We start from the raw sequence: 27,574 nt of genomic DNA, 5'->3' as shown, positions 1-27,574 counted from the left end.
TTGAAACAAGCACTCCATTACTTGTTATGTATTCTCATTTGACATTTAAGCTGTTCCTCTCTCCTCTTAGTTTCTGTTTGCCAAGAGGAAAAGTGAACTTCCACCACTTGGTGATCTTGGATAAAGTACAGCTAAAGGTTCCCATGAGTTGTTAAAATATTAGATATTTGTTCAAGCTGGATCAAGAATCCAAGCAAATCAGTAATTCTTTGTCTACAGTAAAATGAAATGAATACTCATTTATTTCTGTATTCTTGAAGTTTCTCTGTTTACTTCCTCATTCTCTTATAGGCAGGGAATTTCTGTGGGAAAGAGCAGGATCGGAGAAAAGAAATAATGAACAGTGATGACCTGGTAAATGAAGTAAGACACCAGGTGCAGAGACTCAGTTAATATATGAGCAAGGAAAGCAGCAAAACCAAAACATCTGTGTCTCTTAATTAAGTCAACGACTGAAACTGCTACCACCATAAGTCAGCCAGGATAAATTTGTGAGCTCTTGGGCTGACATGATGCTAAATGTTGCTTGTCTTATCTGCACTGGTTGCTGAGTTATGGGCAGTACAGTGCCAACTCAGTTTTCAGTGTTATCTTTAAGTATGATCGTGCATAGGTGCTAATAATAAACTTTACATGCAAGTGCTAAACCACTTTAGCTGAGTAAACATAAAATATTGCCTGTAAGAATAATGTGTTCCTTACTCACTGTGGATTCTTTAAGAAAGTGTGAGAAAGGAAAAATTAAATGTATTTCCAAGTGAAGTTAATCTGATATTTGCTACAAAAAGCATACTTGAATTTGCAGGTTTCTGTATGCTGCTTTACTACAAGTGAAAGTAAAGTACTCTCATAATAGAAAGCTCTTTTCTAGTTTATTGTTGCTGTACTGAAATTGCTGACAAGCTGGAGGTAAGTAGTCCTGATATTTGGTGGGTGTTGGTGTTAGAACTTACTTTTATACCCATGTATGTTTAAGGTGACTCATGAAAGGAAGCTCTGAGATAGCCAGAGCTCACATGGAAAAACTGCATACATATCAGAATGTGTATAGGTGTGAGAACTGAGAGTTTGGAAGCAATTTGAGTGGAAAAAGAAAGATGTCTTTGTGAGTTTGGCTCCTGCATATGCTTCTTATATGAAGGGAACTTTAAGGTTCCCAGTCTTTCTTTTCTTTTCCTTACCCTATTTCTGAAATTCTTCCTCTCTGTAAGTTGTTCAATTATTTAAACTGTTTCAGTGTTTTAAATATTAATTTCAAAAGTAGTAAAATGTGAACCAGTTTAGGTGCACTGTTGTGAGCAGTTCGTGTTTTTGCAAGACTGTCTCTCCTAAAGGATTCGTTGGTTTGGTTTTATTTTCCTTAAGGAAAAAAAAGTCATAGGTAACCACTGCTCAATCACAGTTTAGACCCCTGAGAACAAGGTAGATCAGGAAAGATGTACTGGAACACCTTGAGATTTCTGCTAACTGATATCGAGTCCTGGTATTATTTAGATTGTTTGTGGCTGAATTGGATAATTAATCTGACCTTTAAATTACACTTTATGTTAGTAAAATGTGATTAGTAGTTGCCCAGCTTTGTAAATTGCTTTGTGAAGTGTTACATTTAGTTTTATCGTGTTTTTATATTGAACTTGTGTGGTTTTTTTAATGCAATTCTATTTTAAAAATGTTCTTTACCCTTTTGTACTTCTCTAGGTTGGATAACGAAAATCATGGAAAATGAGTGCATAATTTCTGTCCACATTCTTTGCATAAGTAAAAAACTGTCCATGCTTGGGTTCTGTTACCTTAATGCTTGGCCTGTGTTACCCATTTCCCTAATATAGAAATGGGAAATGCAAACTGATTGTATAAAACTAAGAGAAAAACAGACTTTTAAAGAGAATAAATGTGGCTTCAACTGTTGACAGATGTCCACTTGCTGTATTTTATTATTTACTCCTGAAAATAAACATTTTCTTCAGCTTGTATGGTGCTAGCTGGATGTAACCATGCATCCCTAATTGTGAACACTTGTTAGTGAGGCACATCCAAATGTCAGCCAGGCATTGGTCATAGTTACATTTAATGTGGTCAGAGATGTCTTCAAAGGGGTTATTTCAAGGAAAGGATTTTGAGCTCTAGGACTCTTTTGGCTCCAGGCTCATTTTCAGTGTGAAGTTTTGGCATAAGAAGTATGATATACTGGCTCAAGGAGACTCCAGGTGTCAACACACAGTGCCTTAGCTTGTACTTAGTCTGTATTAAAAAAAGAAATAATAATGATAAAAAATGCCAGAGTTCTTTAAACCGTAATTAGGCTTACAGTGAGACAGTTTGGCTGCCTTGGTGTTGGTACAGCTGTGGTGTCTCCAGGACCCTCAAAATACATTTTGGTGCACTCATGCAAGGCAAGTGATGCAATGCAATGCATCTATTAACTCTGAAGGAAAATACCCTTTTGCTTTAATTAGAGCCACTTAACACCAGGTAAATGTTTTACATCTGAAAAATGGAAGTAGGAAGGTTATTCTAAAGACAGAAACTGTTCACAGTGTATAGATTTAGTCATCTTAAAATGGATTTAAATCAGTCATCCCATTGCACTGTGTTGTTCAGCTGCCAGATCCAAAAGGCGAGTGAAACAATGAGGGGTTTAGTTATATAAATACGAAACTGTAGAGTGGGAGGTTGTCTTCAGAGCTGTTTCCTATAAACTATAATTGGGTCTCCAAGGAAGTGTAAATTATGCCTGCAGCTTGAGCTGTAGTTAATGCTCTCTGAGAATAATTATTCTGATGGTTGTTGGAGGAAAAAGAGCAGAGGAATAGGTGCAACATGTGGACAGCAAGTATAAATGTGGTGTGTATGGTAGCTCCACTGTTTGTTTCTTTATGCTAATCAATTCTCATGATAATAATAAGTTAATTATCTGCATTGATTTATTTCTGAGACAGCCAGCTGGAGGGTTCTTTCTTGTTAAACCTGATCAGACTGGAAGACCTTGAAACAAAACTGTGGTCTTCAGCTTTTCGTGTTCAAAAGGTCTTTGTGCTCGGTGTCCATACGTGGTGGAGAGGTTACACTTTGCAGTTTCAGAGGTGTTTGCTGCAAATTATCATAGCTCTGTCACTTATAAATTAGATTGCTGTCATACAGGTGGAGTAAATACTTGAGGGCACTCAGAAATTCTAGTTCTTTCTTTATCTGTGCTTCTACAAAGGAACACTCTGTCTGAGGGTCACTACTTGATGTCTGCTTACTGTTCCCTGGGTGTAAGGCAGTGTGGCAACTTTCATTAATGGAAATGAAAGTGCTGTGGGGTGTGAGAGATCTGACCTGGGGGGAACTAAGGCTTGAACACTACATGGCAGAAGCTGGTTGTTCTCCTGAAAGCTGATCTTGGATACCCCAGGTGTGGAGTTGCAGTGTTCAGGCTGGGTGACTGCATCTGACTACTGGACTCACTGCCTTTGAATTCTCATTTTTGCCCAACCCTCTGTCGAGTTACTGCTGCTGATGGGAGTGTGAGAATGGAGATAAATGTGTGGCTTATGAAAAAGGGTTGCAGACCAATTCAGCAAAGTAAACATCTGCTGCAGAAGTTTCTCAGGGCTCAGAGATGCCTGTACATAGGCATAACTACTCACAGAGATATTGTCGCTTCTAGTGCTGGTGTCTTTTGTGGTGGTGTTCAGATGCACTATCCTGCTATGGATGGTAGTTACAGGAGTGGCAGAGCCCTGGAAGGATGTCGGTGTAAGGCTATTCTTCTAAATCCCACAGGTAATGAAACTTTGTGGGAGTCTGTTCAGCACACTGTGGTCTCCAGTGATTGTTCAGTACTAGCCAATAACTCAAATACACTGTAAATAGCTTATATGTGGTTTTTTTCCCCTCATATAATCCCAAAATAGGGTTTTCATTCTGTGTATCCTAGTGAAGCAGGGCTTAAATCCAACGTTAGGAGTCTTGCTAGACTTTCTGAATTCATGGTGATCTCTGTAGCAGTGAAATGTGATGTCATAAATAATGATTTCAAGTGCTAAACAGCAGGAGTCAATGAACTTCTAAAAGATAATTTATGCAAATATTCCTACCTCCTTCCTATCAATTTAGTTTCCATGCAGAAATAGAACATGTCAACAGCTCTCTCAGCTTTCTCCTACTTCTAGAGGTTTTGATATCAATAATGGACTCTCTTTAGGCATCATGATTGCATCATAGCTGAATTTGGCTCCTGATCTCTTAATATGTAAACTGTTGTTCAAATCCTGTAATTCCATGTTGAATTGCTGCTTAGATCCAGAAATTGCATCATTCTCATACGTACAAACAGTGAGTCTCTAGGGCTTCTGACTACTCTTCCTTTCACCCACAGTGCTGTAATAATGATATATTTAAATGAGCTGTCTGCCAAGTACAGGTTCTTAAAACAGATTAACAGTGTTGTTTGAAGGCAGTGGTAAGGTAGGAAGGCAAGAAAAATATTTAGGGAATGGCCTGCAAAAAGTACTGTGGGACTGAATGGCATTGTAAGACCTGCTACTGTCGGGATCTGAAAAAGCTCTTTTTCCACCTGAACACCTGCTCCAGGTTTTTCTGAGGACTGAGAGAAGACACAGGCAAGAAAGGAAGTAGGATAGTGGTACTCATTTTGACTATGGGATTTTTATTCAGGAAAAATATAACTAAGTTATCAGAAGCCTGAATGAATCTGAGAGGCATGGACAAGAAAGAAAGCAAGAGGAGAAAAACTCTGCACCTTGCAGTGGCCCAGTACACCTTTCTTCCCTGCTGAGTTGTCAGCATTCCAGGCCAAAGGAAGCAGGGCAGCCCCAGATATTCTGTGAAAGGTGAGTGACTTCAGTCTTCATCGCAGCACAGCCTGATTCCAGGGAGCACACCGTGTGCGCAGCTCTTAATAACACCTGCTCCCTGACACAGGTGACTTTGTGGGTGGCTCTCTAACTGTTTATCCAGAGCACAGGTAAGGGGCTTCTAGGAAATTGTACTTTACTGGTGATTTGCACTTTGAACACAAGCACAACATAGTGCCCTCCCCTTGAATTGTTGATGTAGCTGCTGCTTGTGACTATTTGTAAATACGTATGTGAGGTTTGCTTAATTTCAGGCTAATTGCTTTGCAAACCATTCTGCAGTGTATTTATTATGCCAAGCTAACATTAGATTCTTTGGGGAATTTATATTGAAAAAGGTTGGGCACTTCCAGAGAGCACAGGCTTTTATTGAACAGAAAAAGTATCAAATAGGCCCAATTAGCTGAACAAGTATGATCTCTGAAGCCATCACATTCAGGTAATCCCTCTTCCAGCAAGGTGAAAATCTGTCTTGTGTGCTTTTAATAAAGTCTTAGATATGGAAGTCAGTATTAGGACAGGTAAGAAGGTGCTTTTGATTAGTTCTCCTATGGGTAGGAGATGACTTCTGATACTGTATTGCCATGGTGTCTCCATTATTTTTTCTGTTAACTGTTATGCTCTTCTTTTTTTGATTTTTTTTTTTTTAATTAAACTGAGGGCTCTACATGTGTTGTGTTCATCTCAGGGGAGTTTTAGATTTTAAATCGTTGTAATTTACAGTTACTTGGATAGTTAATGTACACTTTGACATTTACGCAATCAAAGCTGTACCTGGTCTGTTGTAGTGAGTCTAATACAAAGTTCTGATCTGTGTGTGTGCAACTGGCTCCATGTGTATGTCTGGAACAGCACTGATTTCAGTAGCATAACTTGGATATAGAACCTGAAGAAAAAATTGTGCCGTGGCATTCAGGGCATCACTTTTGGATATCACTTAATCATAGAAGCAGTAATCATAACAATAAAATCATAAAACCATAATCAGCAATGTCATCTACCTTCAAAATCTTGACTTTTTCACATTTCTTAGTACCACTGCATTTCTCAAAATATATAAGGATGATTTTGTGGAGAATCCATGCATGATTTATGCTTTCCAAGGGTGAAAAGTATTGAAGTTTGCTCTAAATGTTTGTAATTTAAAAACACTTAAAAGACAGTCTTGCTCATTATCAAATTAATGCATTCTAATTATACTGTATTCTATACTTCACTGGTTTGTAACAAATTAGCAGAATTTAAAGTTCACATGAACATGCCTGAGGTCATAGGCATTCATATTAAGTATCATTGGTATAATTTGATATAACATTCCACACTAACTGAATGACATGAAATAGTAACTGCAATATTAACTTTTTTATCTTATGTGGTGTGTAGACAGAAGTTGTCCTTGCTATGGTGAAGTTCTATGTTTTTGTTTCCCAGCAAGCAGCTGTTCCCAAAAATGTTTTGTGTAAGACTGTGTGCTCACTCATGTGGCATGTAGATGAGAGAATAACTGTGCGAGTCATGCATTTCTTACTACAGAAAGTAACCTGTTGGTAATTTCCCCTCTGGTCAATTTGCAGTGTATTCTGTAGCCTCAGTACAGAGGTCTTCTCTCAGTGTTTACCAGATCCAGAACTGGCCCTGCTTGGGCAATGCTGTTATGGGAGAAAGAAACTACTTCCAAGTCTCAAAGGGCTTAAGGCAATTCTCTGTGAAGTCAGGAGATGGTTTCCTATTCACTGCACGGAGAATTAGAGCTTGTCCCATGAGCCTTATTTGAGAACCTGCTTGGAAAGGAGGTATCCTACTTCCTAGGTTTTCAGTCACAACGTATCTGTCTTTTTCTTTCTGCTGCTGTTACAACTCTGGCACTTTGTGCAGTGCTCACAGGGAAACTTGAAAACTGTTTCACCTCCTAGGAATTAGCACTAGAATTCATTAGTGCTTGTAGTATGCACCATTTACGAGGAGTAGGAGGGCACTGTCAGTGTAACACAGCTTGTCTTGCTTACTGCAGTGCTCCTGTTGTTTTGACATTTCTCTAGAGAACTGAGCTGTTAAGAGATATCTAAAAGACACACACACACTGATTTGAGAAAGAATGGAGAGGTTTCAGGGTGACCTAGTGTGTTGTCCTAGGGTGTAACATAAGAAGACATGATTAGCTACAAAAGTTGCAGGTAATTAAGATACCTTTTCAGCTGCACTCGTTATATTAAGGGAAAGTTTAAAAGACTTCTACAGCTTTCTGCCATCACAGGCATCTTTTATCAGATAAATTTTTATTATCTTTGTAACTCCCGTGACCAGAATACAGTTAAACAAGATTCAGGTTACACACCCAGAAGATGAGCAGAGCCTCGGCAATTGCTTGTGTTGCCCTTTCCCTGGGGATACCTCGTAGCTGAGTTGCACAGTCATGTGGGTACTGCTTGTCCCTTCTCTTGTCTACATGAACGCTCACTGCTGTGTGAACTGCACAGTTAAACTACTTTAGGTACACCATAGCCTGCTACTTGGGCCCCCAAATGACAGTTCTGTTGTAAATGCAACCTTGGAAAATAAGAAACAATTGTCCTTTTGCTTTTATACAAGATTTGTAAGAAAAGAGACCTAAAGCTCGTGGAAGTGGTTCTTAGTAAGGTATACTCTTCAAAGGTGATGTATCAGAACTCAAGGTTTCTTCAAAACATTTATGAATGAAAGTGAACATGATCAGACATCTGACTGCGTAGTGCTTTTGTCGGAAGTGGTAATGTAGGAATGTTTTGGGGTTTGTGTGTCAATGTAAAATGCTGCTGTTAAAGTTACAGTAGCCCAGCTCTGGGCTACTGGAGAATGGAAGACATTCAGAATTAGCATTGTACATCTGGCCAGGGACTGAAGGAGCCATGTTCTAAAGGACAGGTAATACTAAGCACCTGCAAAATGTGAATCTCACTTTAACTATTTAATACAAAGAGTAATAAACAACTTAAGGTTATAATTAACCTACAAGCCATTCTCCATATGCAAAAATAATTTTAGTGAAGGGAAAAGAGCACATTTAACATAGTTCAGTAGAATATTGTTGTTGATCTTGCTTTTAAAATCTTGCTTTAAGTGAGTTTACACCATTTAGTCATGGAAAATACTGGTAGTTATCATAAACAGGTGAATTGGCAAGGTGAACATAGCACTGAAAATCTGTTCTCAACAGAACAGAAAATCTTGAATAAAAAAAAGACTTGGTAAGGTAAAATAGACACCACCACCATCTCTGAAGGACTGTTTTCAAAAACATGCACTGTCCTTTTAAAAAGAACACCAAAATCAAAGCACTGGAGCTTCTAGCCAAATATAAGTCCTAGCCCAGGAAGTCAGGGAATGATATAACAGAGGTGAAAAAATGCAGGTGTACAGTTATGGACACCTCCTTGAACTGCTGGTTCTCAGCCCAGACAGACACAAAGATTAATCCCAGTTGTGTTCAGTAGATGATGAAAGTGGAACAGTTTTTGCTGTTCATACTGCTTTTTTGTTTTTGCTTTGCTGTGCTTTAGGGGTGGTCATGTTTTGATAGATGGTTTGTGATTCTTACTCTTCTTTATGCAACTGTTTTATTTTATCCTTTACCTGTATTCTGACTTGTTGCTTCTCCAAGAAGCATGTTGCTCCTCTGTCACTTCACTTGAGAGCATCCTGCACTGTGAAACTAGTATTAAGGAGTGTGTGTTTTATGCTTGTATACTCCTCTGGTGATGTCAGGCTGATCCAGGAGAACCTTAGAAAATATCAGAAAGCATAAGTAGATCTGTAACAAGGAAATACATTTTAAAGTGCAGGTCCTTTTTAATCAAATCTGTAAACCTTAATGAATTAATGAGAATTTGGACATACAGGTATCGCTGATAAATATTGAAATAAGTCAACTGAACTATAGTGTTTTTCTAGGGATTTTGTTGCTGTGTTTGTCTTTTCTATGTATGGAACTAGATCTAGCCACATGTAACTTAGGGCTTGAAGGATGCCTTAGTTTCCTGGAACTGCCCGTGTGATATAAAAACCACGATACTGAAGTGTGGTTTGTACAACTTCCTGGTTCACATGGCTGGTGTTGCATTGTTTTATTTGTGGTGGTTTTCTTTTCTTAAAAATTCAGGTATCCTTTCCTGTCCTGTGTGCAAACAGACCTGCTTTGCAAGGGATGTAGTTGAGAATTTCTTCCTCAAGGACTTTCCGCCTGGTGATTCAGCTATGGCAAAGGTAAGTGAAAACCACTAAGTTGGTTGCCTTGTGGGTTGTTGAAACAGTACCAGAAGAACACTGAAAACAGAGCAAATTTTGTTTTGAACAACAGATTCAACATTTTGCTTATGCAGCACTGGAATTGCTTTGCTGCTAGAGATGGACATACTGACTTGATTGTACTTTATAAATTTTAGTTGAAGAACCAGTTTTACTCTCTATATTTCAAATAGCCAATTAAAAATATTGATCCTAGTGTATCTGTGATAATCAGTATATTAGGAAGATACTGAAACTCCTGGATTCCTCATTGCCTTCTTTCTGCTCTCAACGCAAAGTAAAAACATCACAGAATAGTCGATGTTATAAGGGACCTCTGGAGATCACCCAGTCCAACCTCCCCACAAAGGCAGGGTCACCCAGAGCAGGTGACACAGGAACATGTCCAGGTGGGGTTTGAATGTCTTGAGAGGGAGACTTCATGCACTCCCTGGGCAGCCTGTTCCTGTGCTTTGCCACACTCAATAGAAAGTTTTTCCTCCTGTTGAGATGAAATTTCTTATGTTATAGTTTGTCCATTGCTCCCCGTTCTGTCACTGAGCACCACTGAAAAGAGTCTGGCACCATCCTCTTGGCAGCCCTTTGAGATATTTATGTGCATTAACGAGGTCCCATCTCGTGCTCAGTTCCCAGAGTCTCCCCTCATATGAGAGATGCTCAAGATTCCTCATCATCTTTGTGGCCTCCACTGGACCCTCTCTAGTAGCTTTTTGTCTCTCTTGAGAGTTGTGAAGACCAGAATTGAACACAGTACTCCCTGTGGCCTCCCTAGAGCTGAGCAGAGGGGGAGGATCACCTCCTTGACCTGCTGGCCACAGCAGCAGATTGTTAACGGAATGGTTACAACAATATTACCCATTAGATCATGTGGGCAATTATAATTTTCTGATTGTCTGTTTTAATGATAAGAAGAGTCACACCACTTGGATTTTCCCATTGGGGAATGGATTCAAAGGGTAATCAGAAGACAAAGGATTATGACTTTGGCCTTGTATTGATACTGTACATAGATGGATTTCACTTCTGTTAAATACCCAGTTAACAGGCAGGACTGTTTGTAGTTGCCACTACTTTGGGTTGACAGGAGCGACAGAGAAAGCTGTGTATCTCTGCCCCCTATGTTACAAAACACTATTCTATTATTTACATGAGTAATATTGATTTCAGAATGAGATAGTACTACCTATAGCTGGGAGTTAAAACAGGTGAAAACTTGTCAAAATGACTCTGTAGCCTGCTGGCTGCTTTATACAAAAAGGGGATCCAAGGCAAGGGAAGAGAAATCAAGAAGCAGGGATACAGGACTTCACCTTCTGCACCAGCTCCTGGGCCTCAGTCTGTCTCTTTTGCACTTTTGATTCCTAAGGAAACTGGATAGCCATATTGGATATTCAGTTCCAGGGACTTTACACTTCCATAATGTAAAGAGGATATGTCTTTCCACTCCTCTTAACCTCTGTAGAGGCAGCAACAATTTATAGATCCAGTTCTGTCCTGTGATGAAGGCCTGAGACCTATTTAAATTGAGCAAGTGACTTTCCCAGTGACATGGTTGGAAAAAGTTCCAGAGGTGATGCACTTCTTCCCTGTTGGTCATTTCTGTGTTTCACTTTTTCTATTTTTGAAAAATAAAGAATGTGTAACCTAATCCATGGAGTGTTCTGGGGAAGTAAAGTCAATGCAAAGTGTGTTGACATCCTTACGTATAAGTTGCTTGTAGAGTACAACATAACATGATCTAAAGCAAGAAGGGGTCTATTCACATACACTCTTCAAAAAGAAGCAGCAGATTCATAAGATATTTCTGAATGTTTAAAATGCACTTACTATACTGGGATTTCTTAATTACTGTGACTCACATCATTTATTTTTCCATGAGAATTTGTGTAGAAAGGAAATCAAATGAGAATATCTAATGTCTTCAAAAGCATTAGAATATTTTTTTCAAACCATCTTTAAAAGAAGGTTTTTCTTTTCTGTAATCCCTTCGGAGATCTAAGAGCTGTTCAGTGAAGCTTATTTCTCACTGGAGGATATGAGTACCCTAGAGCAAATTGTGAACCTTCCTCACAGTTTTTGGCTTACTTCCTTTTTATTAACAGTCGAGTCATGTAGCTTGCTTGCTAACTGTCTTTAACCACTACTACCAGCCCCAAAATTAAAGCCATAATTTCACCACTGGGGACATCAAAAGGAGAAGCACCAGGTCATCTAGCTGAGACAACTGAACTGCCATCATTCTCTTAATTTACCTAATATGTTCAAATGGGAATCTGTCAGGGCTTGTAACAAAGTGTTTGGAAGCAAGATGTCTCTCAGTGTGTGAGGCAGTGAAGCATGAATGATAGAATGTGCTATATGCCAGCAGCAGGAGTTTCAAAAATACGCAATTCAGAATCTCTTGCCCAAAAGCCCATTTCCACATCATAAATAATGTAACTCTGGAAACACTTTGCAGCTCAAAAGTAATGTTAACACAGAACAGTGTCAATATAAATTCTAGTCAGACTGACAGCTGAACTGTTACAGGTAAACCTGTGTTTAAGCAGTTTTGGTTATTGCAGAGAAGGAAGAGCATCCCTCAACTTTTGGCCTGATTCCTAAGCTGGCTCTAGATGGGCCTACATTTTAAACTAGACACTTCTTTTTATATAACAAGCTCTGCTCCCAAGCCTTGTATTTTGGTTATGTAAGTTTTATTAGACTTTTTTGGTTTAAATTATTTCAGGTACCTTTCAGAAAAACATGTCAATAAGCAAATGGCTAAAATAGCAGAATGGCTTGCACAGACAGTTCCCTCTCTAGACAATTAAACATATTTGAAATTTTGCTTTGTTGTCTTATTGTCAAGAATTGCCTAATCTGTTAGAAAAAGATTGTGAATATTTAGAAACTCTTGAACAATTAGTCGATAAGAGACCTGTTGTGAAATTCCAGACCCACTGAAGGGAACGGTAAAATTTAAATTAATTTTAGCAGAACAAGGTTTTTCTTCTTGTGCTGAAGTGAATCAGAATTTCACTCACTCACATCTCAGAATTTAGGTGGATATAGATGTTCCACTAAATGTTAAAGCTGTGATTTAAAACTAAGGCAACCAGCCAAGAACTGCAATTGTTCTGCCTTCAGGCTTTCTATTCCCTGAGACACCACAAAGAGAAACTCTTCCATTACATTGACCAGAACTTGCATCAGGGTTTACGTGCTGAGTGCATGCTGAATGTCCTTCTCTTCATGTTTCCCGTCAAATAGTTGGGATGCAATCAAAACTGAATTGAAGATAAGCTGATGTCCAACAGAAAGGGCATCTTAGGAAGCAATTTTGTCATCTATTATTATTTATTTCAGTAGCCTTAAGTAGTAGCAATATTGAAGAGATATCTGCATGTACACTAGATATATTGTGACCCTGGAGGAAATGTTTCAGTTCCCCTAACTGGTGGCCAAGCCTTTATGCTTTGATGATGGTAAAATTGCATCCCTATGCTCATTCTGCCCATTAGTACCTATTTGTGGCAGTGGTAAGTCAAAAATACAAACATTGGGAGTTTTAAAAGATGATTTATGCCTAGTGCAAATCCTTTTTGAAAGAATTATCATTATGCTGATCTTGAAATTACTCTTGAGTTCATTCTGAGTACCAAAGGTCGAATTACCCACTTCATTTATGTGTTGCTCTATTCCTTTCCCCTTTAGTGACATATCCAGGCAGCATGGCCTATATGACAAAGGGCATTGCCTAAACTGTTGAATCAATAGAGACAAGAGTTAAATAAGGCTTTTAGTTCTTCTAACGTTCCTGTGTCTTACGTTTCCAGTTCACCATATGTTGTAGATAATGTTTAATATTATATTTATATATAATATTATATATTTATACCATTTATATATATGGTATCACTATCAAGATATAAATTAAGCTCGTTTCCAGTCAGCTCTTTAGAGAATAGGAACTAAGTTTATCATTAATAGTATATGGTATCTCCATACTGTTTTCTAAATTGTCTTACCATTAGGATGTTTTATGTATTTTTCTTACAGTTATGCTGTATCAGAGTGGTTTGTACAATGCTAAAGCAAATAGAGTAAGCTCTAGTTTTAAATAAAGCAGTATAGATTTAGAGTAGCTCTGCTGACATAGCTCCAGTTTACTTTCATATACACGAAAGCAGAAATAGCCAACTTTTTTTTTAGTTCCTTAATAAATAATTAGTAACAAACAGAAATTAATGCACGACACTAAAATGATGTGGTTAAACACTTCTGCATAATGCTACGATTAGAAAGGAAATGGTAGTTAGATTAAAAAACTTTTTGATAGACTTTCTAACATTTCACATAATTACTGGGCAACCTAGACTATCTTTTCTGAGGTACAAAATATCTGTATCTTTCTATGTAAATATATATATATGCATATACATATATAAAAGTAAGATGTACACTCATTTCATGTGTTAAAGCCATCAGTAAGTACTACAACATTAACAGAAATGGACAGAGCATGCCTCTCATTTTCAGAGTGACTTTTAACCTATCTCTCCTTAACTTAAATCAAACAAGTCTTATTTCATAGTTTCATTGCTTTTTCAGTTTAGAAGAAACACGTTATTGTGATTATTTTTCCTGACTTCATGTGTAACATGGACCCTAGAATTTTGCTGAATAACTCTTGTACCATGTCATAATTATGTTTGATTGTGCTAAAGCACCAAAAGACAACCAATTTTATTTGAAAACTTCAAGTCCTAATTTTTTTCTGCTCCCTTTTATACCATGGCCAGACTCTTAAGATAACTTGAATTGCATTAGTCTGAGAACAGAAAATACTAAGCCTACCAATCTGAATCATGGTCTACTAAAAACAAGTTTGTACCGTTAATTTGTTATCCGTGTATGTAATTGCACTTTTTGTTCTTAGAGCTGCTCCATGTGTAAAGAGAAGAGACCTGCTCACAGTCTCTGTACCAGATGCAATAAGTGGCTGTGCAGCTCATGCACAGAGGAGCACAGACATGGCAAGGAAACTGGAGACCGCTTCCAGCCTGTATCCCTGAAAGGCTGCACAGGTACCGAACACACTCTGAAGTATCATTTCTTCTCATATCAGTCAGTTATTCGGTTGAAAAAGGAGTAGCTGCAGGCTCTGTGCCACAGACACCATGCCCTGGCTGTGTGACTCAGAAGGTGATGCAGCTGCCAATGAAAGATTATGTGATTTTTCTCCAGCTTTGAGGCTATTGCCACAATCAGCATTCCACAGTACTAGGAAAAGGTTGGACATTTGTGTTTCACAGGTATGATCTTCTCCAGATGCCGTTCCAGTATGTGGAGTGAGGAAGGCTACAACAGCAACAGGCCTTGCCCTTTTAGTATTTCTGTCCTCCTTTGGGTAATTTCATTCGGAAAACTATGATAAAGCAATTGCTGTGCATGTGGGCAAGGTGTGTGAGGGAGTCACAGACAGCAAAAGGCTGTGATCACTACAAGATGTTCCTTTTCTAAGTCTGGAGGGAAAAGCATGTGTCCTGAGTGCATTTTGCCATGAGAGAGCACAAGTGAAGCCCACTGGCCAATATGTCTTATCCCTATACAGTGATGACCCACAGAAAGTATTACCATCTCCTCCTACTGCTCATTATTTACTTTACTCATATGCCAGAAATCTGCTGTGGAGTATCCTAACCTAAACTTATGTAAGCAGTTTGTAACCTAAAATGAGAATTTTTCAATTTTATACAGTGATACAATTTTACACTTTGCTCAGATATGAATTTATTTGTGCTAGAGAGTTTGTGCTGCACTCTCATTTTTCTTCATAAGGAAGATGAAGGACAGGAAAAGGAATAAATATAGCCCACTAATTATACTTTTTATTTCATTTTTTTCTTTAGTATTTTTCTTGTAGAAACTTGTACTTTGTACTTGCTATAGACGGAGTTCTTTTAAGTAGTGGGTGGCCATATCAAACAGAGTTTGAGGCACTTGAGACATGATATGCCTTTGCCAAATAGGGTGTAAACAAAAAAAAAGTCTGTAGAAATGGTAGTAATAAAAAAGCACAGACTACATTTAAATGGTTTTTGGGTCTTTTCTAGAGAATAATATAAACTGAAGTCCCCCAGTCCCCTCTCAAATGCCCTGATTGGATGGACAATATGTTTTTCTTCTTGAGTTGATGACAAGATAAGGACTGTGGTTTTGAGGCTCCAACTGTTTATAATTTCATTTCACTTTGACTAAGATTACCAGCTCACATTGTTGACAAATACTGGTAAGAAAATATATGTGTGACTTAGTTGTGGGTTTGTGTGTGCTATGTAAAGAAAAAGATGCAAACACATAAGATGACAAAGAATTTAGCACTAACCTAAAATTCTATGTGCTGAAAAAAAACCCACCATGAACAAGGAGATTGTTAGTACACATATAGGCTAGTTAATATAAAAAATTATTTGGAATATAATCTGTGCATTATTATTATATATTTTATTTATTTAGGACATAGATATCCCCACAGAATAGTGCAAAGAAAGCAAATACTTGAACTCATACTGTTGATTTTGGGGTTTTTTTGGTCTTCTGGAAATAAACCATGAATCTCTGCTTTGAGATTCAGTTGCCATCTTCAGTCTGTGTATTCAGTGCTTCTAAACAAGTCACCTGCTTTGTAAACCCTTGTAACAATTAAGAGATCTTACACCTCTAAGCTGTTCTGTCTTCTGCCATTTGCTTTATAAAGGCCAGACCTTCTTGAGTCATCTGAAAAGTGTAAGATATCCTGGGTCTGAAATGAAGTAAAGTAGGAAAAACCCCCTCACTAATCCTCCCTATTTCTACTAATTTTGATAAACAGTTTCTTCCTTGAGTGGCAGAACTAGAGGAGCCTGGCTTCCCTGGGAAACCTTTCTGCTTCTTCATATTATCTGTGCTCAATGTAACACATCTGATCACCCCCTGCCATGCAGCCCTCTGACAGAATTCCCCTTCCAGTGACACTGCACATCCTCTGGCTTCCTTCCTGGGCCATCCACTGCTTGCTGAATGAGACCCAGCCTACACAGCTGAATGGCTGAGTTGGATGCCTGGCAGTATCCTTAGCCTGGTGACTCCTGAGGCCATGGTGCATAGCACTGTGCCAAACTCATCCAATTTTTGAGAATTTACTTGTCATTCAAATTTGTGTTTAGATGCTAAGGGCATGGGGAGAGGCAGGACCTGGATGGGCCAGAAAAATGCCATATTTTATAAGAGGAAAACAATATTAAAGTAGCCTGATTTCATTTTTTCTACTGACTCATCCTTTGTGAGTCTAAATAAAGGCCCACATAATGAATACTGATGGTAGGGGATTCCCTGAGAGGGCTTCTTTGTATTGGAAATGGCTATTTTCTTTTTGGAAACAGCTTTATGAGAAAACTATTCCAATCCATAGCCTTTTGGTAGCTTGGAGGTGGGGATGTGTGCATATGCTAGTTAGAGTTCATTGTTTTGAATGTGCTTCTTGAGAACTGGATTGAAAAGTTATGGGGGTGTTCTGTGTCCCAGTTGATTAGCTAAAAGTGTTACCAAACTTCTATAAAGTTTTTTAAGCATGAAACCAGAAATATAGCACACACTGGACAGTACTGTGATTCCCATCTCCCTCCACCTCCTCCTCCAGTTTGCCATTATCATTTGTATGGTGTGTAGTTGCTCTACTGTATTCTTGTTAGCTGAACCACTTCTAGAGGTACTGTCAAAAATTGCAGTTCTCTTTTGAGTGCCAGACAATTACTGCTGGTTATGACCATGAAGAGATGATGAGAGGTGATTCACAGATGAGTCAAAACAGCTACTTGCTGTTTTTCACACATGCTGATGTTTCCTGAGAGTTAGGAAAAAACTGAAAACAAATAACCCCTCTCAAAAAAAAAAAAACAACCAACCTTGAAAATTTTGTGTCTGTGACCACAAGATATCAAAATTTTGAAATCTGCCTCTGGAATGAATTTGATGAGCACTGGAGAGCTAGATGCTGGCATCATGGGCCAAAGCTTTATGACAGATCAAGCAGCAGTCTTGGAGGAATAATCTCTGAAGAATGAGCACTTCTCTGGAGGGCTCTGTATTAACACTAGGAATAAGTTAACTTATTTAAGCTCAAAGTTCTTCAGAATTCTTGAACTGCTTAAAGTCACAAAACTAGAAGCTCCCTTAGTCCCAACTTTCTCAAAAGAACGTTAGGTGTTAGTGCAGACTCTTTCCTTGTGTTATGGAAATTTGTGCTTTGCAATTGAGAAGAAACAATCCTTTTGTCAAAACTGTATTAGGAGTAAATGATCTGGTACTGACATATCAGCTATTTACAGGCTAGTGCACAAATGGAATAATTTTCTCTTTGCTATACTCTCCTTTTCTTTCAGTCTCTCAAGGTTAAGTATGAACCTATAAAACCAAAGTTTGAGCCATTGTGATTTATGCAAATGGAGGGAGAACTCTATTAGCTAAGATGTGATTGCTTTTCCAAAGTTGACATGAACTGGTTAGAGGAACAGAGATTTAAAACTTTCTGTTAATTATACAAGAGATACACCTGAGATAAAGAAAATATAGGCTGGAGAAAATAGTGGCTCAAATGATGAATTATCAGAATTTAGGGCAACTGAGTTTTCCCTTTTCATCAAATGAGGTTCTTATCAAGAAGCTGACATGGATAGTTGTGGTCAAGGTATGTGCTTCTAGAAAAAACAGGCTTTTGCCCTTGTTTAGCACCTGATTTCTAAGTATTAAACTTATTTTTAAGCTGAAGAGTGTTGCTGTGAGATGAGTGTAAAGTAAAGTAGGTCAAGAATACCACAGCTCAGTGGCAGTTCTCACTGACATGTCAATTGAGTCAGGGGATTACTCGTGACAGAGGATGTGGGTCTGTGTTGTAATTAGATAACACTGATTTTACCCTTAGCTTGCATTTGGAATCTGCCTGTCTCTTAAATCTGACATGGTACTAAAAAGACCCACTGATTTCTCTGGGTTGATTACAATCACCAGAGGGTAAAGAACCCTTTGCAGAGTGAAAAATGGAATAATCATTGTATAAGATTGTGACTAGGCTTTGTTATACACAGACCTTAAAGACAGTATCTCATAAGCTAGAGTTTAATATGGCTAATTTTATCTAGAGTTTTCAGAAAAATAGCTTGTATGCTTTGTAGATGCTGAACACTTTGAGAGGTTTTCCAGCCCATGAATCTTGAGATAGTTATTGTGGTCTTTTTTGTTTTCCTTTTAAGATGTAAAATCTGACCCTATAAGGAGTCAGAAAAGATGATCTTTGACATCCACATTGGCTACATATTGGTTATACAACCTGTTTGTTATGTATTATTTGCATTGGCAGCTGCAGGTTTTAATACAAAAGTACATATTTGCAATATAATCAGAAAAAAAATTGCTGTGAAGGTGAGTTCACAGCTAGAAGAAAATATTGGAACAGGCTAAAAAAACCTAATCTAATTTCCTCGTTTAATAATGCTATCTATTAGCATTTGATTTAATAATTATATAAACCAGTAAACTTCCCTGAAGAATAAAGCACAATACTGCAGTAAATAATTCATAACAATGTAAACTATGGAATGCTGTTACATAAAATCTCAGCCTAATCTGCCACAAATTATCTTCTTGCACATTCTTAAGAAGGCAGAAGGAAAGTCAATAGAACTGGAGGAAGTAAATCAACCTTCTTAGAAATATTTAGAGTAGAGAGCAATCTAAAAACTAGGCAATTTGATACGTTGTTTTAGAGTGTGGCATGGATTTTTCTCCCTATTTTCATTCTCATTGTCAGCCATTAGATTTTCTTAGCCTTTCTACTTCTCTGTTGTGGCTTTGCTGTCACTTCTTCCAATTTGAAGTGACTGAGTCAGTACAACTTGTACACTGTGGGTCTGTTATTGCAATATTATCACTTCAAAAGCTTGATTCTATGAAAGGCTCCATTTTGCTACAGGATGAGAGGATGGTCTATGAGTAAATAATGATATATAAATAATAAATATTTGTGTATAATTTAAAGTTTTTATCAATATTTGTTCTCTAATAAGGACTGTATTGTTTAATTTCTCATGCGTTGATAAGGAATAATGGGATAGTGTCTTTGTTGGAGTACTCTGAGGATGCAATTGTGATTTTTCTTGTTGTCCCTGTATATATCCCAATGTTGATGGCTCTGTGGATATGGGATTTGAACACTGACCTGTATAAATCTGTCACTGTACCCGAGCTTGAGGTTTTTGAGCATTTTGAGGAAAAAAAATATTTTTTCACCAGTAATAATAATGGGCTGTCCTTACCCCGGTTAATAATTTAGGCTCTGGAATCTCTGCTTTTTGGGTCCAAGAAAAGAGCTTTGGCCTTAACTGTTAACGTAGATGTATTTGTGAATGTCTAATTTCAGTGGTGGATAACTTGTTTTGCCTTAGTTTTGCTTTCCTTTTTTTTTTTTTCTTTTTTTTTCCCCTGGTATTCTTGACAGTGTTCCTTCTTTCTAAAACAATTCTACCCTTCAGGAAGGGAGGCAAGAGTAGATTGTACAGAAGCAATGCTTCCACTTTGCATATCCACTGTCCATTCTTACTCTTCATCACATTACTCCTTTTCAAAACAGATTTTAGGACCTAATATCAGCCCTAGCTGCTGAACTTTATGAACTACATTGCAACCAACACAAATTTGAGAAACAATTGCTCATGTGACTTTTTAAGAGCAAAAGGTTTCCTTGCTTCTGCTGTGACTGCAGGTTTATGTAATGTTTGCTATTCTATATTTTACAGTACAGTTTCACTGAGTGGTTTGCCAGACCAGTGCACTCAAAGTTGTGAGGCAAGTGCACCAAATCATGAGAAATACTTAAAAGTCATGAGAGTTTGGAGGACAATATGAATTAGGTTTGATGCCTTTTTTTTCTGACCCCTCTGATGTTATAAGGATTTATTATCCTGTTTATAGGATGTATAAGGCCAGGAAAAATATAAACTATCCCTGCTTCATATAATCAGATGGTTCCAGTTCTGCACCTTTTAAAAATATCATCAAGACTTCCCATAAGACTGTGAGTTTGGTTACTCTTTTTCTGAACTCTAATAGTAATCCTTGCCAATGACACCCTTGTTTTATTTATTTCCCTCAGCAGCTGAAGATGAAGCAAGTGAGATTCCCTTATTTTGTCCAGTGCACACTCAAGAGCCACTCAAGCTGTTTTGTGAGACCTGTGACACCCTTACCTGCCGCAGCTGCCTTCTGGCAGAGCATAAGGAACACAGGTACCACACACTCATTGCTTAATCATAATCAAGGCTAAAACTGTAGCTAATTGATATCTAAGACTTTTCATCTGCGTTTCCTGTCAGCTGATGTTGCAGGCTGGTCTGAACTTGAAAGCCACAGCAAACTCAGATCAGTTGTCTTATGCCTGGATGGTGTAGCACATGGCTCACTCCCTCCAGAGGCACTCCCTGTTGCCAGCAGTGTGTACCTTCCCAGCTGCACTGTCTGCCCAGGTGTTATGTATGCAGAGAGTTTCTCATGACTGTGCTCAAAGGCACAAGTTGAAGTCAATTCTGAGCACAGTTCAAGTATTTATGTTTGTCTCTACCAAGGACTTCATGACTGTGCACGACCAGAGTTACCGATTCTCAAGCATTCTGCTTGCCTGTGGAAGTGTGTGAGCCATGTAAGGCATTGTTTTTGGACAGGGACACATTTTGTGATGTGAACCTGCCTTTATGAGGTTTGATAAAGTTCAGCTGTCAGAGAGAGCACCTGTAGCAGAAAAGAAGCAGGGCTTCATGACCAGACAGGTATTAAGGCAGCTGGTCCCCTAAACTCATCAACTGATAGGTTGTTTATTTATGAACGTGGAAAAACATTGTGTGAGAATTTCCCCTTCTTTTGCAGGTTCAGACATCTTGACGAAGCTCTGCAAAACCAGAGAGTTATTCTGGAAAATGTCATAACTAAAGTGGAAGAGAAAAAAAATGGGATTCAGGTTTCAGCTAAACAGATTGAAGACAGGTAATTGCTATGCACTTTTTTTCCCCATGAAAGTGGGTGATATGCAAAATATTATTTTTACTAAATGTAGGTTAACAGAATTAAATGCAGCTGCTATATTTTTTTTTCTTGGAGGGTAGGAAATAATAGGAAGATTAAAAAGATCAAATTCATGTTTAAGTGGTGCTGACAAGTCGTGGCATTGTAATACATGATTCCATAGTCTTCATAAAGCATGTGACAGCTAACTTCAGAGATAAGATTTTTTTTCTGTATAATCTGTTTCTGAACTAGAATTTGAAAATATTAGGAATAAAGATAATTTTTAAAATACCTTATTTCTTAAAGAAACTTCAAAACAAGCTGCAATTGCAGTCAAGACTAATACAAAAATGAAAATATTTAATTATCTGAACTGGATTTCAGCTACTGGTTATGCAGTTAGTAGCTATTGGATCTCTCTTTGGCATTTAAGAAACCATTTCAAACACCTTCAAAGAGTACAAATCTATTTGTACTATTTATACTCTAGTATAAAGTGAAAGTTTTTTGGATGCATTCTGTGTGTTATTTGTTGACAAAGAACTTAAGACTGTTCTTGGTATGATGTTTGCATGAATCAATCAGCATAAGCATGTCACATCCAGAGAGCAGTGGTTGAGGTTCAGTGTCCAGATGGAGACTGGAGACAACTGGTGTCCCTCAGGGGTCCAAATTGGGATCAGTACTGTCTACTAAATATCCAGCTTTTCATCCATCAGTACTCCCAAGTCCTTTTTCAGGGCTGTCCTCAATCTCTTCATGCCCCAACCTGCATCAGTGACATAGACAGTGTGATCAAGTGCACCCTCAGCAAGTTTGCAGCTGACTGTAAGCTGAGTGGTGCAGTTGACATGCCTGGAGGATGGGATGCCATCCAGAGGGACCTGGACAAGCTCAAGTGGGCCCCTGTGAACCTCCTGAGGTTCAACATGAGCAAGTGCAATGTACTGCCCCTGGGTCAGGGCAACTCCTGGTATCAAGACAGGTTGGGGCTTGAAGAGATTGAGGACAGCCCTGAAAAAGGACTTGGGAGTACTGGTGGATGAAAAACTGGATATTCATTGGCAATGTGGCGTTGCAACCCAGAAAAGCAGTTTTATCCCGGGCTGCATCAAGAGCAGCGTTGCCAGCAGGTCGAGGGAGGTGATTCTGTCCCTCTACTCCACGCTAGTGAGATCTCACCTGGAGTACTGCATCCAGCTCTGGAGTCCTCAGCACCAGAAACACGTGGAGCTTTTAGAACAGTTCCAGAGAAATACCACAGAGATGGTCAGAGGGATGGAATACCTATGAGGATGTGCTGAGAGAGCTGGGGTTGTTCAGCCTCGAGGAGGGAAGGCTTCATGGAGACCTTACTGTGGCCTGTCAATACTTAGAAGTGGTTTCTAAGAAAGATGGGGACAGACTATTTAGTAGGGCCTCTTGTAATAGGACAAGGGGTAATGGTTTTGAACTGAAAGAAAGTAGACTTGATAGAAGGAGAAAAAGCTTTTTGATAAGGGTGGTAAAACCAGTCGCCCAGAGGGGTAGTGGATGCCTCGCTCCTGGAAACATTCAAGGCTGGGTTGGATGGGGCTTCCAGCAGGCTGATCTAGTTGAAGGTGTCCCTGGTCGTTGCCAGGGGTTTGAACTAGAAGACCTTTGAAGTTTTCTTCCAACCCAAAAGATTCCATAATTCTGTGTTTAAGAGAAGTGTGAGAGAACTAATGGGAAATGATACAACTCACATTGGAGTTCCATCAACAGTTAGATCAGTTCTTGTAACAAATAACTACCAAACTGTGAATAAATGACATACCAGTTGGCTCATTCAGGGATCTGTATCTCTTACCCATAGGTTGCTTGAAGTAAAACACTTGTACAAAAAAGTAGAAAACCAAATAAAAATGGCCAAGATGGTTCTGATGAATGAAATTGATAAACGAACAAATATCCTTCTTGAGCAACTTGAAGTAAGTAAGGCTAGTTTACTTGATACCTTGGGAAATTAAACTAAATTAAATTTAATCCCAGTGCCAATGGAAAGAATATAGGCTGTGAGAGCTATTGCCCCTTTGCTTATATTTTCAAATATTTCTTTTTTCCCCTACAGAATTTTACGTAGAATCAATGGTTGACAAAGATTCAGGGTGAAGTGGCAAAATGTTTGCATGAGTCAATCACATTTTCTAATGCATTTACAGAGAATATGTGTGCACCTTTTGACTACCTGCAAAACAAACCAGCTTCTGGTGTTAATGTTTAACTTGTAGAAACCCAATAGCAGCACGATTAATACCCTGTTTCAAAAATGATTCTTTTGTCTACTTTCTGCAACAGACCCTGCAGTTTTGACTCTTCAATTTTGGGATATCCAGTTGAAATATATATGATTTTATTTTGAAATGTGCTGAGCACAAAAATTGCTGATCAGAGTTTCCAGTTCTTGATTATTCTTGGGTCATTTTAGCAGATACTGGAAAGACAAGGAACTCAGCATGGGCTGGCTGCCTTGGAACTTACATAGTTTTGTTCAGCTGTGGTTACTCAGCTAAGTAGCTTGACAAAAAAGAGAAATGTATGTTATCATTTCTATCTTTTTAAGCACTAAGTAAATTCAGTGTTCATGTGTTTTGACAACATCTCAGTGTTTGCCTGAGTTATTTACAACCACAACTGAACTGTGCATGCGCTTGCAGTGCTCAGTTGAAGTGCATTGTGGGGGCACTGAATGGAATTGGCAAGTGTGAGGTTCAAATCAGACAAGGGCAGGGAGTTCTTCACATTAATGGTAAATCAGTGCGAAATTCCAAGTAGCAATATACTGTGCCTGGGCTCAAAAGGGATTAGACAAATTCATAGAAAAATACTCCAAGACTGATAATGTAGGCTCTGTGTTTGTGGTCCCTAAATCATGGAGACTGGAAGACTGTTCTGAGGAAATGGTGCATGCTTCCCCTCTTACATTCTTTCTCGAGTCTCTGCTGTTGTGTATTGTAAGAGCAAAAAAAGTGATCCAGGTGCAATTTTGATCCAACTTCTAGAGCTTTCTTGTGTTACATTAATCTGTTAAACCAAGGCCAGAATAATGCAAATTGTTTGCTCCTGGGGAAGTCGTTACTCTTCCTAAATGCAGACATATCTCCTGAGTAGGATTTGCTTTCTTTTTATGATTGGTGGTTTAAAAAGATTCTAAACAACGGTATTACTGCAAATAATGCATAATGCAGTGCCAGTGATTGTATGCAATACGGTGTCTGAAGAATGACAGCTGTCTTCTACTGATTCACATTATTAACAGAAAATCACCAGTGAAAGGAAGCAGAAATTGGAGCAACAACTGCAAGGTGTTGTGGTTTTAGGCAGACAGGTAGAACATGTTCAGAACTTCATCAGCTGGGCCGTGTGCAGTAAAAGCAGCATCCCATTTCTCTTCAGTAAAGAACTGGTAAGAGCAATACTTATTTTGAAGTAATTGTAAGAACTGTTTTAAGGACTTCATGTTTCTCAAATAATACGTTTTTTATGATCTTATGATTGTGAATAAAATCGTCATCCTTTGGTTTGTCACCAGATTGTATTTCAGATCCAGCGCTTGTTAGAGACAAACTGTAATGCAGATGTAGGCCCTCCTCTGAAAATCAGATTTACCTGGGATCCCTCCTACTGGACTAAACAACTATCCAATATGGGTAAGAAAAATATATTAGGCAAGTGCCCAAAGCTACACTACACAGATGTAGACAATACAGTACTCTCCTTAAAGGGCTCTCCTTTTTTTGTTTTGACATCCAGTTTTGAAACTCTTGCCATGTTCTTGAGAAAAGCTAGTGTAGCTGAGCTTTTTTCCCTCCAGTTATATCAATTCACCTATTAAAAGACATCATTTAGGTGTCAGATTCTTTTAGTATCTTAGTGGCCAAGGGACCTGAGAAGTGTTGAGACACTTACAATTAATGTGCACAAAGATGACTTTAGGACACTGACTGCATAATAATAACAGCGTTATTTATATAGCAAATGTGCATGCTGTGATTTTGTTTCCCAAGTGCTGTGGGTTTTTACAGTAAATTCAGTTCAGTAGAGTGATCAATGATCTAAAAGATCAGTTCTCTTCCCATTTTAAGATAGTAAAAACAAAATGGGGTAAAACACTATCAAAAGTGTTGCAAGGAGTAATCTTCTCTTGGCTAAATGCATAGACAAGATCATTTCATAGGTCACTTCTATTTCTAGCTTTTATGAGTCTCACCTATGCAACATCAATCTCATATTTTTGTCACTTTCACCCTGGAAGCTGTCTTATTTACCTGTGTTTATGGATGAGAGGATAAGCTCATCCTTCAGTAAAAAATGAAAGTATGAGCCATATTCATCATTTAAGGTAAAATAAGTTAAGGGCAATTTTTCAAAGTATTTGCAGGGTAATTCAACCATGAGTTCCACTGACATCAGTGGGAGTTTGCTATGATTTGAAATCACTGAAAAATATTGAAAGATTTGTCTTGAATATATGTTGGCAGACTGTTTAGAAGGGATATTTTAATATCTCTTATATTTGAAATGTGAATGATGGTCATTTCCTTGTCTACAATTTTTATTGTGTAAAGACCATAGGAGAGAGTAAATTTGCTGTTTTTTCCAGGAGGTTTCACAGTGGAAGGTGGACATGTTTCTCACTCAGATATGTTACTCTGTGGAAACGTTCAAGGGTTCCAAACCTCTTTGTATCATGGGCACCATTCATCAGCACCACAGCTGGAGCCTGTGAATAGCCAGGCACATCCGTTTCCACCTGCAGTTCAGTGTTCTGCACCCGTGTGTTGCTCACACTGCCTCAGCATTCCACACCCAAACAAGGCTCAGCCTTCTTACCAAGACATAAACCACCACAAAAATTTTCGGCAACCTCCCGAAATGCACCAGCAGCACTTTCCTCTGCAGTACAGCCTGCAGCAGCAACATGACAGAGAGCAAAGGGGTGCCCCCCAGCCTGTGAAGCTGACACCGCCCGGGCTGGAACAGCAGTCACGGTCAGAGCTGGAGAATGCGTCTGGGAGGATGGGGAAGCACTTACCACCCCAGCAGCTGCAGCAGACTGCGCCCCTGGGTTATGCTGTTGCATCACATGAAGCCCAGCAAGTTCACCCGAGCCATCCGCAGCCGTTCCGCACACAGGCTCCTCTGCAGGCACCGGCTGGGCAAGTGCAACTCGGCCACCTCCAGAAGATGAAATCCAACCACTTGCTGCAGCCACCCCCACAGCAGCAGCAGCTGCCTCTACCATCACCACCACCGCCACCATCGGGTCAGAGTGAGAGCACCCACAAGCAAGTCATCCAACAGAGCCTGGACATCATGCACCACCAGTTTGAACTGGAAGAGATGAAAAAGGATCTGGAACTTCTTCTGCAGGCCCAGGGACAGTCGAGCTTGCAGTTGAACAAAGCCAAGCCACCTCAGCACGTTCAACAGACCATAGTTGGTCAAATCAACTACATAGTAAGGCAGCCAGCCCCAGTGCAGCAGCAGAGCCAGGATGAAGTACATGTAAGTTCTCTAAAAATTGTTTCCTGTTGTGTTTAGTCAAAGTAAGCTCAGAAATGGGAGATGCCTTTGAGATTTCTTGTATTTCTTTGAACTTTCTGTTGTTGTCTATGTATGCAGCAGAGGCTTTACGCCTCATGCAGATTGGGCCAAAATATTCTGTAAAATGCTGCATAAAGAATCTGGATCCCAAAGATCTGAAACTCTAAATAGGCATGGTAAGCAGCATAGGGGAGAATAAAAGCACCATCATTCTTTCTTACTTCCTAGTAAACAGGAAACTGCAGGACTGCAGTACTCTCACTCTCCATTTCAACTCTTTTTTACTGGAAACATGAAGGCTAGAGCCCTTAAAAAGTATTCCATTCTGAATTATTGTTGAACAGAGTGAAGATGACTAAATTTTGGTCTGAGAAATCTTTATTGAAATTTTTTTTTAAATAATTTGTTAAGGTTTGAGAGAAATCTTTCTTCATTCTCTACTTAGGGTTACTTCAAACATCTCTGTTGTTTTAGAGTCTTTTTGGGCTTGTCATAATGTGTATGCTGTGAATTGATGCAAATTTATTACCATTTTTCTTTCTAAGATGTTGAAAAGGCAAATTCTCACTTGTGATTTGCAGGTCTCTGAGAGCTCCACAGAACCTGATGCCCAGAAGCATGTCATTCCTCTTGACAAAAGTTATAGTCCCTCCTTGTCACAGTCACTAGATGAAGAAGCCAGTGTCAGCAGTCACTCCCCTGCAAGCACACTCCAGCAATCAGCTTTCCATCCAGTCAGAAAGGTATAAAGAACTTTTTTTTAAAAACAAAATTTAAAGAAAAAACAT

At 38.8% G+C, this 27,574-nt stretch overlaps 1 protein-coding gene across 1 annotated transcript in view; it reads left to right on the top strand.

Moving 5' to 3' along the window:
* TRIM66 (tripartite motif containing 66) overlaps positions 1-27,574 on the top strand; it is a 52,678-nt gene that overhangs the window by 2,937 nt on the left and 22,167 nt on the right. Inside the window, exons 4-12 of the mRNA XM_050336708.1 lie at positions 8,998-9,101; positions 14,065-14,212; positions 20,314-20,446; positions 21,081-21,197; positions 23,056-23,170; positions 24,499-24,645; positions 24,772-24,889; positions 25,843-26,747; positions 27,368-27,529. Coding sequence (XP_050192665.1) covers positions 8,998-9,101; positions 14,065-14,212; positions 20,314-20,446; positions 21,081-21,197; positions 23,056-23,170; positions 24,499-24,645; positions 24,772-24,889; positions 25,843-26,747; positions 27,368-27,529 — 1,949 coding nt within the window. The remainder of the gene's footprint in view (positions 1-8,997; positions 9,102-14,064; positions 14,213-20,313; positions 20,447-21,080; positions 21,198-23,055; positions 23,171-24,498; positions 24,646-24,771; positions 24,890-25,842; positions 26,748-27,367; positions 27,530-27,574) is intronic.

This window comes from Myiozetetes cayanensis, unplaced genomic scaffold (genome assembly GCF_022539395.1).
Source record: "Myiozetetes cayanensis isolate MyiCay16 unplaced genomic scaffold, myiCay2020 scf6-25, whole genome shotgun sequence".
NCBI lineage: Eukaryota > Metazoa > Chordata > Aves > Passeriformes > Tyrannidae > Myiozetetes > Myiozetetes cayanensis.
The sequence above is the reverse complement of the archived record's forward strand: the minus strand, read 5'-3'. Positions and strand labels throughout refer to the sequence as shown.